Source organism: Cervus elaphus, chromosome 1 (genome assembly GCF_910594005.1).
Source record: "Cervus elaphus chromosome 1, mCerEla1.1, whole genome shotgun sequence".
In the NCBI taxonomy this organism is placed as follows: domain Eukaryota; kingdom Metazoa; phylum Chordata; class Mammalia; order Artiodactyla; family Cervidae; genus Cervus; species Cervus elaphus.
In genome coordinates this window covers 88,631,052-88,647,238 of record NC_057815.1, presented here as the reverse complement: position 1 = coordinate 88,647,238, position 16,187 = coordinate 88,631,052, and the positions used below count along the sequence as shown (strand labels likewise).

Here is a 16,187-nt window from a genome sequence, read left to right as displayed (position 1 = left end):
TTTCTGTGTATGTCCCGAGGCTAGACTGCTGAAAAAACCCCAGGTACTACGGGAAAATTGGTCAGATTGTTACCCATTCCCCTACTTGCCTTTATTATTTTATATAGAAACCTACACAGTATCCTCTTAAAAAAAAAAAAAAGTACTTCCAAGTTGAGAATATTATCCTGCATATTATCTTCAAATCCCAGTCTTCCCTTTAAGGAAATTTGAGGTAGTGACTTTTTGCCCTCCAGTGGGGAAAACAAAGCCAAGTGACCAAAAGATGGATTTTGCTTTGCCCTCAATCCAAATTTTAACCTTGATTGGTGTAACCATTTGGACATTTAAAAACTTGGCAGGTGTCTGATTATTTGTGCATCGTGGCCTCAAAAGGTGAATTTGTAATTCAGGGGTATATGTGGCTAATTTAGTTCTATTATTTTCCAGAGTTTTTGGTTTCTATCTTTTAAACCAAAAAAGAACAAGATTTTCAAATTTGTACAGGTGCAGAGTAGGAAATAAAAATAAGTAACGCAGATTGGGAGTAAACAAATGGATTCTTTTTTCCACTTTCAATGGGAACATGGATACAAGAGATATCCTAGTCGTATTCTTAATTTCTCTTTGAAATAGTAAGACCAGTGTGACAAAACTGACATTTTGGCCTTGGTGTCAAGAAGAGAAATTAGAAGAGACTGAGGTAAACTGCAAAGTAATATACTCCGTCTCAAGGAGGCAGCTACTTTTTGACAGTAGCCAATTTTTATCATATGAAAAACTTCTCTGAGAAAAGCCAGAGGGCTTCTCTGGTGGCTCAGTGGTAAAGAATCTTCCTGCCAATGCAGGAGACACGGGTTTGCTCCCTGATCTAGGAAGAACCCCCATGCTGCAGAGCACCGAGGCCCGTGTGCCACAGCTATGGAGCCTGCGCTGTAGAGCCTGGGAGCTTCAGCAAGAGAAGTTTGTGCGCCCCGGAGCCTGTGCTCTGCACGGGAGAAGCCACTGCAGTAAGAAGCCTGCACACTCCAGGTAGAGAGTAGCCTCTGCTCGCCACAGCTAGCGGAAAGCCTGTGCAGCAGCGAAGACTTAACGCAGCCAAAAATAAATACAAACCAGAAGTCCAGACAGTTTGAGAGATTTTGAGATATACTTTTGTTCCTTGTGCTTATTGTCATATCTAAGGTCACAAAGATTTAACCTTAATTTTTCTTCTAAAAGTTGCATGGTTTTAGCTCTTATATGTAGGTCAGTAATCCATTTTGACTTAATTTTCTGTATATAATGTGAAACAAGGTTCCATGTGGATATCCAGTTCTCCCAGCACTATTTTTTGAAGAAACTATTCTCTCCGCATTTGAACGATCATCGCATCACTATTGGAAATCTGTTGGCCGTGGATGTAGGGGTTTATTTCTGGACTATCAGTCCTATTCTGTTGGCTTTTATGTCTGTCCCTTACCAACCACACTGTCTTAATTGCTGTAGTTTTGAAATTGGGAAGGATGAGTCCAACATTTTTCGTTTTCAATATTGTTCTGGCTCTTCAGGAGCCCTTGTAGCTCTACATGAATTTGAGAATTGTCTTTTCCAATCTTTCTGCAAAAAAAAAAAAAAAGAGGGAGGGGCTGTTGGAATTTTGATAGGAATTGCATTAAATCTGTAGATTGTATAGTATTACCATCTTAATAACAATATTCAGTCTTCCTATACTTGAACATGGATGTCTTTCCATTTATTTAGCTTTTCTTTATTTCTTTAGCAGTGTTGTATAGTTTTCATATTTTATTCTTTTGGATGATATTGTAAATTGAGTTGTTTTCTTAATTTCCTTTTAGGATTGTTCACTGCTATTATGAGTTACAATGTGTTAGAAATACAGCTGATGTTTGTGATGATTTTGGATCTTGCAATTTTGTTGCATTCATTTACTAGCTGTAGTAGTTGCTTTGTGGATCTTCAGGATTTTATGTATGTAAGATCAGGTCCTCTGCAAATAGAGTTTTACATCTTCCTCTCCAGTTTGGATGCCTTGCGTTTCTTTTCCTTGCCTTATTGCTCTGGCTAGAGTTTCTACCACATTGTTCAATAGCAGTGGTGAAGGTGGGCATGGCATACTTCTCCTCTTCCTCATCTCAGAGGGAAAGCCTTCAGTATTTCACCAGTGAGTATGGTGCTAGTTGTGGTTTCACATACATGTCCTTTATGAGGCCGAGAAAGTTCCCTTCTCTTCCTAGTTCTCTGAGTGTTTGTGTCATGAATGGGTATTGAGTTTTCACAGATGCTTTTTCTGCATTAATTGAGATGATCATATTGTTTTTCTTTGCCTTTGTTTATTAACATGGTATATTACATTGATTTTTTAAAATACCTTCCATTCTTAAGATAAGTCCTGCTTTATCATTGTGTATCATCCTTTTAATAGGATGCTGGACTTGGTATGCTAGTGTTTTATTGAGGATTTCTGCATCTATATTCATAATAGATAACTTTTTTGGGAAAGTTTGAGAAAGATTGGTGTTAACTCTTCAAATGTTTGATAGAATTCACCAGAGAAACTGTCTATCCTGGACTTTCTTTTTTGAGAGTATTTTGATTACTGTTTCAATCTCTTTAGTTGTATATTCTATTGAGATTTTCTGTTTCTTTTTGAGTCCATTTTGGTAATTTGTATGTTTATAAGAATTTATCCATTTCATCTATATTATCTGTTTTTGGTGACAATTTTTTAAGTTCAAGTATAGTTGGTTTACAATGCTGTGTTGATTACTGCTACACAGCGTAGTGATCCAGTTACCATTCACCCTTATATTCTTTTCCATCATGGTTTATCGTAGGACACTGAATGTAGTTCTCTGTGCTGTACTGTGGGATCTTGCTGTTTATCCACCCTGTGTATAGGATGGATATATATCTGCTACCCCAGCCTCTCACCATCCCTTCTGCAAGCCCCTCCCCTTTGGCAGCCTATGGTGTACAGTTGTTCAATATATTCTCTTATAATCCTTTTTATTTCTATAAGATTCATAGTAATGTCGCCATTTTCATTTCTGATTTTCATTATTTGTGTCTTTTTTTGACAAGTCTGTTTAACTAAAGACTTGTCAATTTTGTTGATGTACTTAAAGAATCAACTTTTGGTTTCATTAATTCTGTTATTTTTCTATTCTCCAATTCATTTATCTCCACTCTAGTGTGGAGATGATTTTTATTATTTCCTTCCTTCCACTGGTTTTGGGTTTAGTTCTTCTTTAGTTCCTAAAGCTATAAATTTAGGTTATTGATTTGAAATCTTTTTTATTTTTTAATGTAGACCATTACAGCCATGAATTTCCCCCCGAGCAGTGCTTTCACTGTGTTTCATCAGTTTGGGTATGTACAATTATCATTTTCATTCTTCAGGGAGATAGAAAATTTCCCCTGTGTTTTCTTATTTGTTCCACTGGTTGTTTAAGAGTATGTTGTGTAATTTCTACCTACTTAAAATTTTTCAGTATTGCTTTGTATCAACTTCTGGCTTCTATTATCATCAGAAAAAATACTTCATATGATTTCAGTCTTTTAAAATGTATTAGGATTTGTTTTGTGTCCTGAAATATGGTCTATCCTGAAGAATGTTTCTTGTGTACTTAAGAAGAATGTGTATTCTGTTGTTGTTGAGTAGATTGTTCTTTATATGTCTCCTAGGTCTAGCTGGTTTACAATGTTAAGTCCTCAATTTCCTTATTGATCTTCTTTGTACATGTTCTTTCCTTTATTTAAAGTGAGGTATTAAAGTCTTCAATTATTATTATAGAACTGTTTATTTCTTCCCTTCAGTTCTGTCAATATGTGCATCATATATTTTGAAACTCTGTTGTTTGGTGCCTGTGTATTTAAAATTGTCATATCTTCTTGATGAATTGACTCTTTCGTCAATATATAATGACCTTTTTGTCTCCTGTAACAATCTTTGACTTAAAGTGAGTTTAAGTGTCTGATATTAGTATAGCCATCCCTATACTCTTTTGACTACTGTTTCCATGCAGTATCTTTTTCCATTCTTTGGTGGATACCTTTTTGTGTCTTTGGCTCTAAAATGTATCTCTTATAGAGAGCATATTGTTGGATCTTGTTTTTTTTTTTAATCCATTCTGCCACTCTATTGTTTAATTTGTGAGTTTAATCTAGTTACATTTAAAGTGGTCACTGATAGGCACAGACTTATGCCATTTTGCTATTTTGTTATCTGCATTTCTTACATCTTTTTGGACCAACGTAATTTGATTTGATCCCAGCTTAGCTTCAGTAGTGTACAAAAGCTCTGCCCGCCCCACCCCACCCCCCGTTATGTTGTTATTGTCTCACATTACATCTTTATGTATTGTATAGCCGTGAATACATACTTATAATTACTGTTTATGCATTTCTCTTTTAAATCATATAGGAAGCAAAAAAGAAAGTTACAAATCAAAGATACACTAATACTGGATTTTACATTAACCTATATAGTTACCTTTACTGAAGCTTTTGTTTGGGGGGAGGGGGTTTAATTTACTAAGGTTTTTTTATTTCATCCTGAAGAATCTAAAGGGAATTCTTTTAGGACAGGCCTTCTAGCAATGAACTCCCTTGGCTTTTTGCAGGAAATGAAATTCTTGGTTGATAATTTTTTTCTTTCAGCACTTCATTTATTTATTTATTGGCCACACCACATGGCATGTAGGATCTTAATTCCCTGACCAGAGATTGAGCCCATGCCTCCTGCAGTGGAAGTGTGGAGCCTTAACCACTGGACCACCAAGGAAGTCCTTTCAGCACTTTAAACATGTCATCCCGTTGCCTTCTGGTCTCTGGTTTCTGATGAGAAACTGACTGTTAATCTTAGTGAGGACCCCTTACTAAGGGGTGATGCATCTTCTGCTTTTGCTGCTTTCAAGATTCTCTTTGGCTTTTGACAGTATGATTGTGTTGTGTTTCAGTATGAGTCTCTTTGAGTGTATCCTCCTTGGAGGTCATTGAGCTTCTTCGATGTATACAGGCAAACCTTGGAGATACTGTGGGTTCAGTTCCACACCACCACAATAAAGCAGATAAAGGTAGTCACGTGAATTTTTTGGTTTTTCAGTGCATATCGAAGTTATGTTTATACTGTGGTCTACTGAGTGTGCAGTAGCATTATGTCCCCCCAAAATGCATATACCTTAATTTAAAAATGCTTTATTGGTAAAAATGTTGACCATCATCTGAGCCTTTAGCAAGTTATAATCTTCTGCAGCAGTAGCATCAGAGATCACTGATCACAGAACACCTTAACAAATATAACAAAAACGTTTGAAAAATTGTGAGAATTACCAAGATGTGACATAGAGACAGGGTTGCCACAGACCTTCAGTTTGTAGAGAATGCAATATATGCAAAATCCCCTAACGTGAAGTGCAGTAAATAAAGCAAGGTATACCTGTAGATCCTGTATTTCATCAAATTTGGGAAGTTTGCAGATGTTATTTCTTTAAAGATTATTTCTGTTTCTTTGTCTCTCCTTTTCCCCCGGGAATTATGACACATATGTTGGTATGCTTGGTAGTGTCACAGGTGTCTTAGGCTCGGTACATTTTTCTGCATTTGTTTTTGTGTCTGCTCTTTAGACTGGTTAATTTCAGCTGTCCTGTCTTCAAGTTCACTGATTATTTCTTTTGCCTAAACTCCTTTAGTGAATTTTTCATTTCAGCTATTTTTCGGTCACAGATTTCTATTTGCTGCTTTTAAATAATTTCTATCTCTGTATTAATATTTTGTTTTTGGTACGGCATTGTTCTCCTGGGTTATTTTTTCGTTCTTTGCCATGGTTTGGTTTAGCTCTTTGAGCATATTTAAGACAGTTGACTTAAAGTCTTTCTCTAGGGAGTCTGATGTCTGGGATTCCTTAAGGCCAGTGTCTTATTATTGTTTTTCCCCAATGAAACAGCTATACTTTCCTGTTTATTTGTGTGCCTCCTAATTGTGAAAAACGTTCACTTTTATATTACAACGTGATAACTCTGGAAATTAGATTCTCCTCTTACCCCAGGGTTTATTGTTATTGATTGTTGAGAGCCTCTGTTGTTTTTCTGTTTAGTGCCTTTTCCAGACTATTTTTTGCAAATAATATTTCTTGTCATCTGTGGTTATTGAATCTGTGTCCTATTAGATTTACTTAAACAACTGGAGCCAAAAAGAAGAAAAAGGTAATAATAAGTAAATTAAAACAAAAACAGAAAACCCTTCTTGGTCTTTCCAGATTGGCTTTGAGCAGGGGCATTCCTTCAGTGGTAAACAGGCCACCTGTAACTGTCTTAGACTTAACCTGTTTCTTGGACAGAGCTCAAAGATCAGCAGAGGTGCAAGCTTAGGGTTCTCACAGCTCTTTCCTAAGGATGCATCTAGTCCCGGGAATGCTCTATGCACTCTGGATTCCCCAGTGTATGGGATAGCCGTTTAAAGCCTTTACTCCTCTAAGCATCTTCCTCCTCATCCTCCTCCTTCCTAGGCCTTTGGGTCTATCTGCTGCATACTCCATCCAGCGTCCTTTGCACACGTAACTACAGGTAGCTTATGTCTTTAGATGCTTTCATCAGATGGCACTTGGAAAGCCACTCCAGCCTTAGGCGGGCAAACAAGGGTCAACCTCTGTACCAGTCCTCTGGGGGTTACCAGACAGGTCAGAGTACACAGCCACACGTTGAAAACAAGGTTCAGCGAAACACACCAGGAGCGCAGGTTGCCATCTCCGCAGCCTCTGCTGGGCTAGCGGACGGCTTTGTAGGTAGGTAGGGAGAATAGTTTCTTAACAAAATTTAGCAGCTTCTTTGTTCAGGAGGTGCGTCCTTGGTTGTTCTCAGTTTTTTATTAGATTCCAGAATTTTAAAAAGCTGGTTCTGGCTGTTTCTGCCAGCTTAATGTTTGTTTCAGTGAAAGGAATGATTCTGAAACTCCCTGTCCGGCCGTTTCTGTGACGTCACTCCCCTGCCCTAATGTTTTTTGTTTCTTTTAAGCAGTTTTAAACAGCAAAAATTTATTATCCCACACGGTTCTTGAGGTCAGAAATCAGGTTGCCTCGCAGTTTAGTAGTCCTGGCTCAAGGTCCCTGACAAATTTGCATTCAGACTGGTTGGCCAGAAATGCAGTCATGTCAAGGCTCAAGTTGCCCTGTGGCATGTGGAATCTTCCTGGACCAAGGATTGAACCCGTGTGTCCTACATGGGCAGGCGAATTCTCTACCACTGAGCCACCAGGAAAGTCCCCCTTCCTGTTGTTTTGTTTGCTTTATCTTTATGTTCTTGGATGCTTTTGGTATTCTTTATGTAATGTTGAGATAGCTGTGCTCTTCTTATATGAGAGAAAATTTGAACCTTGGATAATTCCTTAGCGAAGAGGAATTGGTTTGATCTTCCCTGGAGGCATTACCACTACCTGCTTTATTCAGCCCTAGAGATGGAAATAAGAGACCCTAAGAGACTTCACACAGCCTTGGAGTAGAGCAGCAAACCCTTATAATTGACCTTTTCTCCCTCCCATATCAGACTCCTGTTGTTCCAATCCACAGAGCTATGAAATAAGCTTCATGGGCACCCAGGACCTTAAAAATATCACTATAAACTACTTTCCCATTGTGTTCCTTTGTAGGTGTGTTTGGTGGTTTGTTTTATGGGGGAAATGTGTCATTTTTGGTTTTTTAAAAAAAAAGTGTGTGAGAGAGGAGAGCAAGTGATTCTTCCGGTAGGTTCTACTCCCCATTCAGAAGATCAGCACCTGTTCACAGCATCCCTGCTCTATGGTGAGGCCCTGTACTGGGTGCAGAGGGATGCTGAAGTGTGTAGAACAATCCTGCTCTCAAGTGGCTTCTGTATAGTCCAGAGGTGGAAATATTACCTGATGAAAAAAAAATAAAAAATACAAAGTAGCATTTATGCCCCTCATGGTTGCCACAGTACTGATAAGGCAGATACTTAAACTTTCCTAAGTAATAATGTGAGAAGCAGAAGGAAAATAATGGACATGGCCAGGAAATGAAGTGAAAAGTCTCTGTTAATAATGTTTGTTTTTCAGATCTAGTAAAATATTTCACAACATAATGATTTCTGAGACCTTTTGATATCCTGCTTGTAGAACCTTCTTTTTACATTTGACTTTCATCTGGCTCCTTCTCATCAGTAATCAGACAGTTTCACTTTTACTTAATTACTTGTTGCCATACAAAAAGACCATTTGCATCTGCATTGTTTTTAATTTTGAAAAAGTAAATTAGGTTTGTGTTTATAGTTTTGTATCCACTGTTCTAATATCATTTCAGTATTTACAGAGGGTTTCATAAAATGAATTAGCCATTGGGTCATGATAAGAATAGAAAGGCAAACCTAGCCCCCAGTCTACCAATTTGCTAGCTTCCTTTTGTGTCTGAAGATGGTAATGCTAGTGGCAATGTTTTGTTTGCATGGGCGCACCTGGAAGGTGAGGTTGGCCACAATCAGGATGTCAGCCTTTTACAAGATAGTCTTTCCTTGGCAATTGCATCTCTCCTCTAATGGGTGATACAGGCAGATTTTAAGTGTCCCGAGTAAGGGGAGTTCTGCAACCTCTCTTAAGGCTGTGATTGGAATTCTTCTGAAATAGAAAAGTGTGTATGTAAGACTCTTTTTTTTAAACATCATTCAGATCTTAAGCGCACTGTGAACCAGAGCTTGACCTATATATAACAAGAAGGGACTTATTTCTGGAAAACTATATCCTGCATCCTAAAGTACATAGAAATAGACCAATGTAATTTTTTTTATTTGGCTGCTCCAGGTCTTAGTTGCAGCACGTGGGATCTTTAGTTGCAGCATGTGGGATCTAGTTCCCTGACCAGGGATCAAACCCAGGCCCCCTCCATTGGGAGCACAGAGTCTTAACCTCTGGACCACCAGGGAAATCCCTCCTCGTTCTCACCTGAAGTCCATATTACCTCCTTTGTTAATGTTTCCGGTTTGAATATGTTCTGTTCTTTCTTGTTGGCAACAAAATATGTTTGCTTTTATTCTCTTAATAAAAAATAAATGAATTCTGAAGTTTCATTTAATTTTCCTCTTCTAGACGGTTAAATCCCACACAGAAACAGATGAAAAACAAACGGAGAGCCGCACCGTCACCCCGCCTGCTGCCCCCAAACCAAAACGGGAGGAGAACCCTCAGGTAGGCCCAGCCCTCCGAGCGTGGCTCAGTCTCTGAGATGTGACTCCCTCTCGTGCATCAGGGGTGACTCTTGGTTTCTGGGTCACTTGATTTCCTTTTCTTGTGCTTTCTCACTCTTCAGTGATGTTATTGCCAAGTCAGGTTGGCCTGGGACAGATTAGGAGTGTGGCCTGTAGTGCTCATGAGCTGGCAGACAGAGATTCCATAGCTGTGTCACGGATGTGAATTGTGTAATTCATGACCATTTCCCCAGGTACCCGCCCCACCCCCCCACCCCCCCGCATTCCTAATGATCATTCTGTTTTGTTTGTCTCAGCCAGCATTTATAAGCTGTCTGGTTCACTCAGTTAACGTCTGTCTATGTTATTGATTACACTTGTTACATGTGCATTTTTGTTATTACTATTGTATTGCATTAGATCCCCATATCCCAGATGAATCAGTAGCTCAAAAGTAGATCATTGAAGCACAAAAGTAGGGATGAAAATAGTAGCATCTGTACTGCAACTTAATATAGAATTATAAACTTAAATAGCAAACAAAACTCTGGTACAAATACAGATTGTGAATTTGTGTGTCCTTAGACAACAGAATATTATAGTTGATACTTTTGTACAAGCAGCTCTAAAAGAAAAATGTGGACAGGTAATATGATGATGAATATCTGATAGTTGGATTTTATTAGACCAGCAATCCATTTCCTTCTGTCCTCAGTGCATTCTTTGTAATGAAACCATGTCAGATAGTGGCATGAAGCCATCAAAGCTTCATGTCATTTTTTTAGAGCAATGACTTATTAAGCCAGTTCAGGTTTTTCTACAAGTACAAATTATGATTCTTTATGATATGAAATGAATTAATTTTTAATTTGTTTTTTAAAGAGGAGACCAAAACTTGAACCAAAAAGAAGTACTAGTCATACATGTTGCTGAGAAACTTAAAAATCATCTGCAAAATTAGTGTCAAGTATTAGGCTTGGAGGGTGAAAAAGAGAGCAGATTATTAGCAAAATTCCCTTATCAAAAGAAACGAAAGGATATCTTATGTCAGTAGCACCATGTAGGCACGCAAGTACCCTTGTGTATAACAGGTATTTCTAATTGGACAGAATCACTGCCATAAAGAGGATAAATTAGTTATTGGTATACATGTGATACACAGATGAGGCCAGAGTTGTTGACAACTTTTTATTCTGTTTGTCACTAAAAATCAGTTCCATGGAAGAGATTTTTTCCCCATGTGGTAATTCTTTGATGAGCTTGATCTAGACTGGCAAAGATGAGTTGGATGTGAGTGGCCAAGAAGGGTGCCGTTACTTGATTAAAAAAAGGTGCATCAGAATGTCAGTTCACACACTGCTTTATTAGCAGAGAACAGTTGGGAGACAGTCTTCTGATCTTAAGTTTTGAAGGAATAAGTGAAAATTAGGGATGCGGCTAATTGGCAGCTGCACAGTGTATACAGTGTAGAGGACGGGCAGCACGTCCAAGGCTTTTCCTTACCAAAGCACTCGGGCTGTTGGCAGGACAAGTGCCCGCCTGCTTTTGAAATAAAAAATAAAATAATAACATTTCTTCAGGACTCTGAGAATACCAGTAAAGGACATTTCTGTGTTCTCAAGTTGCTTGTTCAAGGTTATCCTTGTAAAACACTCAGTAACTTGAGTAGCCTGAACCTGTCAGTTCAGGCCAAAATATTGTGATGTTTAATGTTGAGAGTAAAATGTCTGGATTTTCAAAGACCAAATTGTGGTATACATAATTCTGCAGGAGTGTCAACTAATAATGTTTCCTTATTCATCAGTTAGAGAAATTGATGATATATCATTTGGCATATTTAGCAGCCGCATGCAGTAGTATAGCAGAAAATGAAGACATACTTTCCAGACCCACATCCAACCAAAGAGCAAAATAGCAATCAGTCTGTTGCTCACTCCATGTTTAAGCAACGAACGTTCCAGCCTTGCAGTCCTTTGTTCTCATCAGTCTAGCTTCTGATGGGGCGCTGAGAGTGGTGGTCAGAGAGAAATCACTATATAATTTATAGGTCCGTGGTTGATTGGAAAGTCACAGTATTAAGCAGAACCACCTGCTATCATTCCTAAAACTCTTAGCTTTGAATTTTCATTGTCCTGAAAACTGAACTGAACTTTCATTGTCCAATCAGTGGTAGTAAAAATACGAGAACTCTTGACCTGGTATCACAAATGAAGTTCTTAGAATTTGGAGCTTGTTGTATGGGAGGCTCTTTGGAACACTCTCTGTGTTTTTTTTTTTTTTTTCTTTCTTGTTTGTTTTTTTTTTTCAGTGTGGAGTCCTCTTTTCTCTTAGAGAATTTTTTTTGGGGAAACTTAGGTCTTTCAGGATTCTGATTTCTGCCATTGAGAAAGTAGAAGATACAGGCCCCAATAGCTCTGTTTTGATTCCTGTAAGATCAGAAAGCTTAGAGGGGAACTTCATAGCTTCTCAGAGTAGAGGGCACCTGCTCCTTGCTCACCTGAACCTGGCTTTCTTCCTGCCACCAGCCATTGGGTGACTTTCCCTCGGAGTCTAACTGGGAACATGCAGTTGGCTTTGTGAGAACCCAGACTGAAGTGTATTCTCCTTTTGTTTCTCTGCAACAGAAACTTGCCTTCATGGTGTCTCTAGGGTTGGTGACACACGACCATCTAGAAGGTAAGAGAAGACGCTCATGGGCTGCCTTGCTTCTGGCCTAGAGCTTTGTTCTCAGAAATGGTGTTCGGTTTATTGTTAAGACTTGAAAATTGGAACACAGAGTGTGATTCAGCCAGTGTGGACTTTTTGTTTGGAGTAAACTTACCTTCCTTCTATCTAATGTTCAGCTTCTCTCCTGTCTTTATTTATCCACACTATTGTCCTGGGGAAATTCCCTATTTGCCTGGATTAAGGGGACTGCTGTTCACTTAGAGAAACTTTTTTTTTTCCCTGGCAGCACAAAGTAGCAAATGGCCCTCTGACAAGTCTTGGTATTTTTCAGTCACTTTTGATTATCAGAATCTTAGGAATAGTTGCAGAGCTGTACCTCTCTTAGTCATTTAATTCAAGAATAGTAAACTATGATTCCTCAGTCTAGGTCTGTGGATAAAGTTCACTCACACCTGTATTATAGTGACCTAAAAATAGATCAGGACAGCTTGTTTACAAGTGTGGTCTACTGTTAAGCTCTCAGTCAACAGAGAGCCACCCTGTAGGACAGCACGGCCTTGCTCTCCAAGAGGCAAGAGGGGATAGTCCTGCGTGTTTGCTCCCAGCCGTGTGCTTGCCTTGGCTGAGGCTGCAGTGAAAGCGAGAGACTTGCTCTCATCTCTTAACTTGTCACGGGAAAACCAGTAGGTAAACAGGGAAGTGAAGCTTGGCGGGGTTCTCCGTGCCTCTCTTCTAATCGAAGCCTTTTGCTTTCCCAAGAAATCCAAAGCAAGAGGCAAGAACGGAAAAGAAGAACAACAGCGAATCCGGTGTACAGTGGTGCGGTCTTTGAGCCGGAGGTACTCTAGTCAGCACTCAGCCCTTCCTTCACATGTTCAGTGCCTCCCCTCTGAAAAGCTGCCGAAGAGCAGCACCCAGATTGTGCTCGGCCAGCTTTGTAAAACGGCGGATTTTTCTCTGGCCGATCCCATTATTTCATTTTTCTCACTGTTTTTCCCCTTAGTTTCTTCCCGAAGTTCAAGTAGCTACAAACCTACCTTAAAAATTTAACTCATCCTGTCATCTGAGTACGACTGTCTCCTAAAGCAGAGACAGGCCTCTCTGGAGTATTCTTTTAGAGCCAAGTACACATAATGACCCCAGACCTTGGGGTGACCAGCCCTGACTAGTTGGCGAGTTGGAGGGCCTGCTGAGCTTGGCCTTCAGCTTGCTACCAGTGTTAGTAATAGCCATGCTGTTCAGCCAGTCACCTCTCCTCCTTCGTTCCCCAAAGCGTAAGAAGAGTGCAGTCACGTACCTGAATAGTACAATGCACCCCGGGACCCGGAAGAGAGGTGAGTGCCTTTCTGTGTCTCCCTTGCTGGTGCTTTTGCTTTCCGTGTTGTGTTTCCTTCCCCTCCCTCCTCCCATTGTCCTGGAGCCTGTCTTAATTCCTGTATCCCTTGAAAATAGTCTTGTTGCTGTTCTCTGAGAATGGGGGGAAAAGAGAGTGAGATTTCTTATTAGAGGTCTGTATACTGGATCAGAGCTGCCTTCCTGGGGTTCTGGCAGAGCTGGCTCAGGGGAATGGCTTAATGCAGCATTTCTGCCCCAGGCCCACCAGGCTGTTGATGAATAGCACAGTGAACAGAACACTCTGTAAGAGGAAGCATTTTAGCATCATTGAGCCAAACAGAACGCTGCTGTTGCCAAGGTGTTCTTAGTAGTGTGTGAATGGTCCTGACGCAGTGAGGACAGAGCATTACTCTTAAACGTCTGTGAGCTGCAGGCTTTCTAGGAAGGAGAAGGGTCGCCACACTGAGAATTTAGAATGTGTGAGAGAAGAGGGCATCTCCAACCAAGGAGGAAAAGATCACTGTCAGAACAGGCTCCCCAGAGCAGAACTTGCTGAAGAGCTGCATCCCCCAGTTGTGGTCCCCCAGGGCAGGCGTGCCGCCTCGCCTTCAGGGCAGCCTGCACTCTGACCACAGAGGCCTGAGTAGGCCTTAATGGCTCAGAGCTTGAGCTCATAGCCAGGGCTCTGAATTGTTCTTTGATGTCAGTGATACAGTCCAAGGTCCCTTTCTCCACATGATAATGTGGCCCTGAATTACAGTTCTAGGCCAGAAAGGTTGCAGAGTGAGTGGAGTAGCATACTGATTTGTGTGCGTGCACACGCTGTCTCAGGGCTGCTGGAAGCTTAGGCGGTCACCCCGACCCTTTGTGTGCCTTAGGCAGGGCTCCAACTATACCGTTCCCACCTCTTCTGCTTAGAGAGAGAGCATACCCGCCTTAGTGACCCACTCCAGTGTTTCATCAGTCCTTCCTTCTGGAAGCCAAAACACACTTAGATGGATGTCCTGGAGTCACTGGGCTTGCTTCATATTGATCCCTAGGCCACAGTGTCATGGGTTATTTTCTGTAGTTTTATTTTGTTTTGGGCAATTTTTAGTGACCTCTGACGTAATTCTCAGAAAGGAGCCCCCAGCCAGAAGCTACAGTTAATTGGCCTGCCAGTGGGCAGTATCTGCTAAGAGGATAGGGGTTAAATGAGCCAGAAAGACCTTGGCATCTCTTGCCAAGGTCAGAGGATGAAAGCCTGCATTCACAATGCCTAGGACGTGCCTTCTGTGTGTAAACAAAGAGCATTCATCTTCCACTTTCCCTTCCAGCAGCACTAAATACCTTAGAAAAGACAAACCAGTATGATCTGTCTTTGTACTGCAGACAGTGCTGGTTTAGCACAGATAGGTAATGTTTGTGTAATATCTGACAGAATCATGACTCTTGTGCATAATTCTAATATAAATGTTGGCAAAGTCATGATCCCATATACCGTTCACCAGTGCTCGTAGGCAATTGTGTACCTTTCTGTTTTTTGGGTTTCTTTTTTTTCACCTGTGGTATGCTGGGTGTACACTTTTGATCACTTGACATCTTAGAAGCTATGACCTTGGCCCCTGGAAGACAAAGACCCTGACTTGATATATTATAAGGCAAGAGGGGTTGGCCTGGACTTCCGACACCCATTAGGACTCATTTGTAGATTCTCTGTAGCCGTGAAGTTTGATACAACATGCTCCTTGGTTATCAGACCAGCTGTCTCAGTTATCAGTGTTACTGATGACAGGGCCTTACCTGAGACACTAAGACAGGTAGTTCACTGGCATGTTTGTGATGGAAGCAGGGAGCGCTCCTTGATCAACTGGGGAGGGTATCTGAGTCCAGGCATACTTAAAGTCGTTGTTAGGCCCACAGAATCTTTTTAGCTCTTAGGTTTCAACTGCTTCCAGAACATCTCTCTTACTAGCTCTGCCAGCAAGAGGCAGAGTAGTTTACTTGAGTTTTGCCTCTTCCCTTTGCCTTTCTCCACCCTCACAAACTGAAGCGACCAAAATGTGTATAGGAGAGAAAAGGACAATCAGAAGTCCTCGAGAATATCTCTGGGAACTGAGAATCATTAATATTATTATATGAATAGCGATTGCAGAAAAATCTTAGGGAACAACATACAAAAGATACAGGAAAATAAATACTTATCCTGGTCTTGGCTCCCATTGAGCTTTGATATCTTGTTTTCCAATTAGAACTCTCAGATTGTAATAGTTGAGGAATGTCTCTATAATCTGCCCAAGATGAAGACCTTTAACATATGACCCAGAATCTCCTGCCATTCTCTGAGGCTCTCTTATCCTCCCTTCGAGACTCATGCATTTGTTTCTAATGACATTTAAATCTTTGCTTCTCTTCCTCTCTTTGGGACTTGTTGTATTAACTTTCTGTCTGCTACCTCACTTCCTTTTCCATGCTAGCCAATGAGGAACACTGGCCAAAGGTATGTAAGATCATTTTTCCCCCTTTCTTTCCCTCCCCCCTTTTTCCCCTTTTGTTCCCTTCTCTCGGTATATAGGTCGTCCTCCAAAATACAATGCAGTGCTGGGGTTTGGAGCCCTTACCCCAACATCCCCCCCATCCAGTCATCCCGACTCCCCTGAGAATGAAAAGACAGAGGCCACATTCGCTTTCCCCGCGTCTGTCCAGCCTGTGTCCCTGCCCAGCCCCACCTCCACAGACGTAAGTAACGGGGAGCGCTCAGGCTCCTTCTCAGGCCTTAGATCGGGGAAGCCGTTGTCATGTGTTGTCTCCTTACCAGCTGCGTCTCCTTGACTGACTCTGGAATGGCAGTAATCCCTCCAGGACACCGTGTGCCTCTTAGGCAGCTTTCTGCTGGAGCCCCCGCTCCTGCCATGACCTTGAGAATCATGTTAAACACCACCTCAGGAGGCTCGGTCAGGGTTTTCAGTCTGCATTTTATCTGCAGTGAAGGAGTTCTCAGGCAGGGGGATGGGGTGGGGAAGTCAGCTGATATAACTG

General features: G+C 40.8%; 1 protein-coding gene across 24 annotated transcripts in view; it reads left to right on the top strand.

Annotated features, from left to right (window-relative positions):
• Positions 1-16,187, top strand: part of PHF21A (PHD finger protein 21A) — a 193,578-nt gene that overhangs the window by 155,329 nt on the left and 22,062 nt on the right. For 20 of the 24 annotated variants that reach the window (XM_043910484.1, XM_043910429.1, XM_043910476.1 and 17 more), the window contains 5 exons: positions 9,070-9,168; positions 11,792-11,843; positions 12,594-12,673; positions 13,108-13,168; positions 15,724-15,887. In XM_043910484.1, coding sequence (XP_043766419.1) covers positions 9,070-9,168; positions 11,792-11,843; positions 12,594-12,673; positions 13,108-13,168; positions 15,724-15,887 — 456 coding nt within the window. Of the gene's footprint in view, positions 1-9,069; positions 9,169-11,791; positions 11,844-12,593; positions 12,674-13,107; positions 13,169-15,625; positions 15,649-15,723; positions 15,888-16,187 lie in introns of all 24 variants that reach the window. The other 4 variants (XM_043910511.1, XM_043910535.1, XM_043910528.1 and 1 more) reach the window with 1 other exon arrangement.